General features: G+C 35.6%; 1 protein-coding gene across 1 annotated transcript; it reads left to right on the top strand.

Annotated features, from left to right (window-relative positions):
- The first annotated feature begins 1,784 nt into the window (after positions 1 to 1,784).
- Positions 1,785 to 3,708, top strand: LOC134719539 (uncharacterized). The gene is made up of 2 exons (XM_063582565.1): positions 1,785 to 1,954; positions 2,430 to 3,708. The coding sequence occupies exons 1-2, from the start codon at positions 1,785 to 1,787 to the stop codon at positions 3,706 to 3,708; spliced, it is 1,449 nt and encodes a 482-aa protein (XP_063438635.1).
- Positions 3,709 to 6,632: the final 2,924 nt, after the last annotated feature.

Genomic DNA, 6,632 nt, shown 5'->3' with positions numbered 1-6,632 from the left:
GTTCGGATGGACATGTACCAAGAGGTGTTGAAGTGAAATGTAATCTGGAGACAAGGTGTGATAAATGTCGTCTTTGCGTGAAATGCGATCAATCGTGGTGTGGACTAACGGAACACAAGGTAAACTTTGCCGTGCTGCAGTCTTCATGTGTCAAATGCCAGAACGAAGAATTGACCAAAGACTCGAAGTGTAACTCTTGTGGTAGCCGTTGCGACACATGTAGCGTCCTCCGAAAGAAATTAATACCGTTACCATGCGAGAACCGTTGTGGGTTTAGACAACGGGTATTTAGAGGGAACGACGTACCACAACAGTTTTGTTCGCATATCATGACTCCCTGTTATAAAAATACCGTGTTGATGGCACATAATGCCAAGGGATTCGATAACTATCCCATACTTAACTGTCTCCTGGACAATCACAGCGTCAAACCGAACAAAATTATTTTTTGACGGTTCCAAAATCAACTACATGCACGTTTCTAAAGGACTGGATCTGACCTTCCTAGATTCGCTTAATTTCATTCAAATGAAACTCTCCAAAATACCAGAATGTTTTGGTTTGAGAGAGGTGACGAAAGGTTATTTTCCGCATTTGTTTAACACACAGGAAAATCAATCGTATCGAGGTCCGTATCCCGATGAAAGTTATTACGGAATCGAAAACATGTCTGGGAAGGATGTCCAGAAATTCCGGGAATGGTATGCGTCTAAGCAAAATGCCATTTTTGACTTTCAATCGGAAATGTACGACTACTGTGTCTCCGACGTAGATATTTTACGACGTGGTTGCATGAAATTTCGTCAGTTAATGATGGAGGTCACGTCGGAGAGAAAATTAAACGCAAATGGTGAAATGGTAACTCAAAGGGAAGGTATAGACCCCTTTGATTACGTTACGATAGCCTCTGCGTGTCAAGCAATTTACCGGGAATTGTTTTTGGACGAGGAATATGAAACTCGCCTTATAGACAGACGAAACAATGAGACTGTAAGGTGTCAAACGAAATTTGATGAAAACAACGTTGTACATTTCAAAATACCTGAAGGTGATTGGGTGACTAAAGATACGATAGATTCTGACAGATATGGTAAACCGACGACTGTCTTCCTCAAAACCCCTCTTGCGTTGGTCCCTTCGCAAGGTTACGTATCGAGAGACAATTTTAGCAAGATATCAATTCAATGGTTAGAATGGACCATGGAATCCGCCAGACGAAAAGATGGTCAACCGACGATTCATATTCAACATGCTCTAAATGGAAGAGGAGAACATAGAGTACAGGGTACGAATTACAGATTGGACGGATATGAAGAACGAGGTACAAGAAGGATAGCATACGAATTTCACGGTGAGTTTGTTTGTGTGTGTGTGTGTGTGTGTGTGTGTGTGTGTGTGTGTGTGTGTTTAAGATGTGTTGAAGACCGCGGCGGCGGCGGCGGCGGCGGCGGCGCGCGCGCGCGCGCCCGCGGTCTTCGAGTCCGCGGCGCGGTCTTCGAGTCCGCGGTCTTCGAGTCCGCGGCGCGGTCTTCGAGTCCGCGGCGCGGTCTTATTTTTTTTTTCTTTTTTAATTTTTTTCTTTTTTAATTTTTTTCTTTATTTTATTTTTTTCCAAAGGATGTCGTTTCCATGGTTGTCCGTCCTGTTTTCCACACGAAAGAACACGTACCACCGATCCTCTCACCAAACACTCTCTCAACGAACTATACTACCTTACCAAAAACAAAGAAACGGAATTAAAACGTCGAGGGTACGAATACGTCAGTGTCTGGGAACATGAGTTTATGGAACAACTACAGCAAGATGAGGAAATTAGAGCTTATGTGTCTTCTATCGAGGTAACTGATCGCCTTGACCCGAGAGACAGTTTTTTCGGGGGAAGAACAAATGCCATAAGATTGTACCATGAAACCACGGAACCTGGGGAGACGATTGAATATTACGATTTTACGAGGTAAAAAAATACCTAATCAGAGACTTATAAATTTTTTTTACCCGCGTTTCGTCTATATATATAATATATAATATAAGACTCCATAAGTGACGCTAGAAGCGGAAATAATTGAAAAGACCAAAAAAAAAAAAGGCAAAGTTGATGAAACCATTGTGGACCAAAAAAAATTCCAAAAAAGGTTGTGTGGCTACAGTAATCTGTGTCTGAAGGTAGAAAAATCCTTAGTATTTTTGAATAATGTATAGTTTTCAAATCAAACAGTAAATTTTTTTTTTTTTATAAAATGACAATAGCATTATTGATATTTCATGTTAACGTGTTGACTATACTCGACTGGTGGTAAACTATTAACTCATATTCACACACACCCCTTTATCTTTAAAAGAGTTTTTAAGTTGGTAAATAAAAAAAAAAAAAAAAAAAAATTATAACCTATATGTCTGTAACCTTATCTCCTTTTTTCTTTTTCTTACAGTTTGTATCCTAGCGTTAATAAATATGCAAAATATCCTATCGGACATCCAACCATTGTCACGTCCAATTTCTCCGATCTCTCACATTATTTCGGTATCGCAAAGGTGAAAGTTCTTCCACCGAGACGTCTGTACCATCCTGTTTTACCGTACTTATCGAACGGAAAATTAAAGTTTCCTTTATGTAAACAATGTGCAGAGACAGAAAATCAGCGTAGTTGTATATGTACAGATTCAAACAGATCTATGATAGGAACTTGGTGTACACCGGAGTTAGAATTGGCTCGTTCAAAAGGGTATCGAATACTCAAAATTTATGAAATATATGATTTCGCAGAAACCAAAATCTACGACAGACAAACAGGGAAAGGTGGTCTTTTTGACGGGTATGTTAATTTGTTTTTGAAATTAAAACAGGAAGCTTCCGGATTTCCCTCAGAGTGTGAAACGGAACAACAAAAGATGGATTACATAGCAGACTATGCCCAAAAGGAAGGAATTCTCTTGGATTACGATCAAATAAGAAAAAATCCAGGTCTTCGTAGTCTCGCCAAAATTTGTTTGAATAGTTTTTGGGGAAAGTTTGGACAACGGTTAAACATGAAACAGACCACATTTTTTACCGAAAATGAAGCCGACAAATTCTTTCAGTTACTTTCAGATCCAAAAAAGGACGTAAGGGACTTTCACATCATCAATAAAAATACTGTACAGACGGAACATTTCGATTACCCGTCTTTCATACCTATAGACTACAAAACCAACGTGTTTATTGCCTCTTTTACCACTTGTTGGGCTAGAATTAGTCTCTATAAAGTACTCGAGAAGACGGACGAGAACACTCTTTACGTTGACACTGATTCCGTCATATTTGTAGATAGAAACAAACAAATCACAAATACACTACCGATAGGAAACTACTTGGGTGAACTGACCAACGAAATTTCGACTGAAGACGGGTATATTACTCATTTCGTATCCGGTGGTCCTAAAAATTACGCCTACAGGATGGTATCAGGAAAGGAAAAGTGTAAAGTAAGAGGATTTTCTCTCCAAACTAAAGCGAATGAAGAGCTTATAAATTTTTCGGCGATTAGAGATATTGTAGTTGACAAAAACAGAAATTCGATCCTAACCACTAATCCCCGAAAAATTTCTAGACTTGGTTGCAAACGAAAATTGTATAACAGACCAGAGCAAAAAGAATACAAAATGGTGTACACCAAGAGACGGCTCTTGAATGACTTAAGTACTTTACCGTTTGGTTATTGTAGCGAATAAATAAAAAACTTGTCAATTTCTATTGTTTTATTATAACTATTTTACACAGATAAAAAAAAAAAAAAAAGTAGAGTCAATACGGTATCCATTTTACGTTTTTCTTTCTCCGTCTCGCATTTTTTATTTTAGGTGAGGGATGTTGAAGAACTCCAGGCGTGCCTGCATAATTATCATCATTTTTTTCAACAAATAAGCCGTTTCCAATTTGTGTTGAAACATCTACTGGAGGGTCAGATGAATATTTCATGTCTTCTTGATTGTCTTCATTAGCTGAAGGTTGCGATGCCAATAATTCTTCGTATTTTCTCTTTGCTAATAATATCAGTTCTTTAGCCATTATGATCGTGCTACAGAAATTCCAAAACAGGTCGTATTAAGAGTGGAATTATGTTTTGGTATCGGATCAGAATTTTCTTCTTCTTTTGACTACTCACCGACTTTGATCCCAGTCTGAAAACGATCGATTTAAACGGTTTTAAAGTGTTCACGTATTTCGTTTTGTTTGGAAACACTCCTTTATAAATGTTCAGAGCTATCTCAGAAAAAACTTCTATTTCTTCTTTACTAAGGTGTGATAAGACAGTCACTCTTTGCTTTTTGTTTGTCTTGTACAGAAACTTCAATAACACTGAGTTGGATCTCATACGACCGCTCATGTTTGTCAGCAAAAACAGAATTAAAAGTCAAGATGGGTTGGTGTCTATTTTATACAGGTCTGTAAACCACACAAGTATCGTTGGGGAAAATTCCCGTGCGTAACATAAACTTTTCTCTGTCCTCTCTTTGATTAGACAGGTCGACAAAAAGGTAGTTAAATCTTTCCCGAGTTGCCTTTCTATAAGAATCATTAAAATATTTTGTCATGCCAGGAAGTATCTGAGAGGCAAATGTTGTCAATTGACGCATATCTCGTGGATTACGAAACAAGACAAAATTAGCACAGTTCAGGGATATACTTTTCGAAAACTTCCCTGGCGGATACAAAGATTGAGAAATCAGCACCACTGATGCCTTTTTGTGGTGACTGGTTACAGAAAACAAATGCAATTGGTCGGAGGATTGCACAATTTTAGATACTAAATCATCGAGTATAATTAAAGCATGTTTCGTATTTAGGGTAAACTCGTCTATTTCCTGTTTGTCTGGTAGTCCTTCTTGAAAAGTTAAATTTGGAATATTCTGCATGTCGTCGAACAATGTCTGATACTCGGAATAAGCATACAAGATTCTATCTGGTGTTTCCGTAAACATTTTTGAAGCATTTTCGATGAGTTTTTTGGTGAACATCGATTTTCCAGATTGCGTCGGACCGGCAATATACATTGTTGTCGGGGAAGAAAAGGGGAGAAGCGTCTTTTCGTCACTCATAGCGATATCAGTCTGATCTATAGTTATACGATTATTTCCTATATATATATATATATATATATACACACATAAAAGTCTATATACACACATAAAAGTATATAGTACATGAAAATTCCACCAGGTTCTCTTTTATCATTGTCCTATTCTTGCTCTTGCGTTGCTTATAGATTTGTCAATATGTGGTATCAACCTTTTTAAATATTCATATTGATTTGTGTTCAGAAAGAATCCTTTGATTGTAGGTCTATCATTAAGATACATTCGGACATCAACTCTGATGTCTGCTTGATAGGTACATATTGTGACATAGTAATGTCCTGGTAATTGAAATTGTTTCATGTAAGTACACAAACTAAAATTTTGTTGTTGGTCCAAAGAGTCGGTAGTTAATAATGAAATACAATCAGTTCTGTTTTGAGAATTGTCACAAGCATAAATATGATGAGTCATTGCCAAAGTAGCACTCATTATAGATAAAAGTACCAAAATTCCTGTCATTTTCAAAATGTCGAAATGAATGTCATAGTTCCTAAACAAAGAACTTATACTAGATCTCATGCTTGAGTGTGAGTATGCCATAGGAATGGCCAAACTGTCAGTTTCCTCTTCAACAATTTTTTCCATTTTGATGTGTCCTGAACAAAACTCTAATTCATTATGATAAAAAAAAATGTTACTAAGGTTATTATTAAGGACACAAGTAATGACATCACGTGTATTAATGTGGTCTTTTTGTTGTCTATGTTTTCAAAAAAAAAAGGTCTAAAAGTGAACAACAGCCTTCATATCTCATACGAAAAAAAATCTAAACCTTTTTTACCACAAATTAAGACCCTCCTCCCCTGACATCAACAGCTGCTTAGTGAAAAGAAAAACATTTAATAAACATTTTTATTATTTGGAACAGTAATTATAACAAAATATACAACAACAACAAAAACACAAAAAAAAGTATTTAAACTGATCATATTAAATCAACTTAACATTAATAGTGTATTAAAACATTCAAACAAAAACAATGATATCAAAGTGTTCTTGATATGGGATATATTTCAGTTCTTTCAATAACATTTCACATCTGGAATTTGTAGTAAAACATCAGAGGCATTAAATAAGGTACATAATGTCATAATCTGTATAAAATGCAGTAGTTTAAACAATAACAGTGTATAAATTTTATATAACAAAAGTGGCAACAACACTTTGCATTTGATTTTTGTCCAAAAAAAAAACCATCAGCAATGAAATGAGGTAGTTTAATAATAATGGTGTATAAAATTTTATAAAAACATAATAATAATAATATCATAAGTATAAAACTAGACAATAAAAAAATTATCAATGATCTACATTATAAAAGAAATGCATCTATAACAAATATTAAAAAAAAAGTATTGTTCAAATAAGCACCATAAGTATTATTTTTTTTCAAATAATAAGTAGAACTACATAATATGGACACATATAATGAGCAAACATACAGCTATTATTTAGTGTTGTATTTAAAATAAATTTATCACAGTTTATAGGCACATATAAACATGATACGTGATATT

This window comes from Mytilus trossulus, chromosome 1 (assembly GCF_036588685.1).
Source record: "Mytilus trossulus isolate FHL-02 chromosome 1, PNRI_Mtr1.1.1.hap1, whole genome shotgun sequence".
NCBI classification, from domain to species: Eukaryota; Metazoa; Mollusca; class Bivalvia; order Mytilida; family Mytilidae; genus Mytilus; species Mytilus trossulus.
The sequence above is the reverse complement of the archived record's forward strand: the minus strand, read 5'-3'. Positions and strand labels throughout refer to the sequence as shown.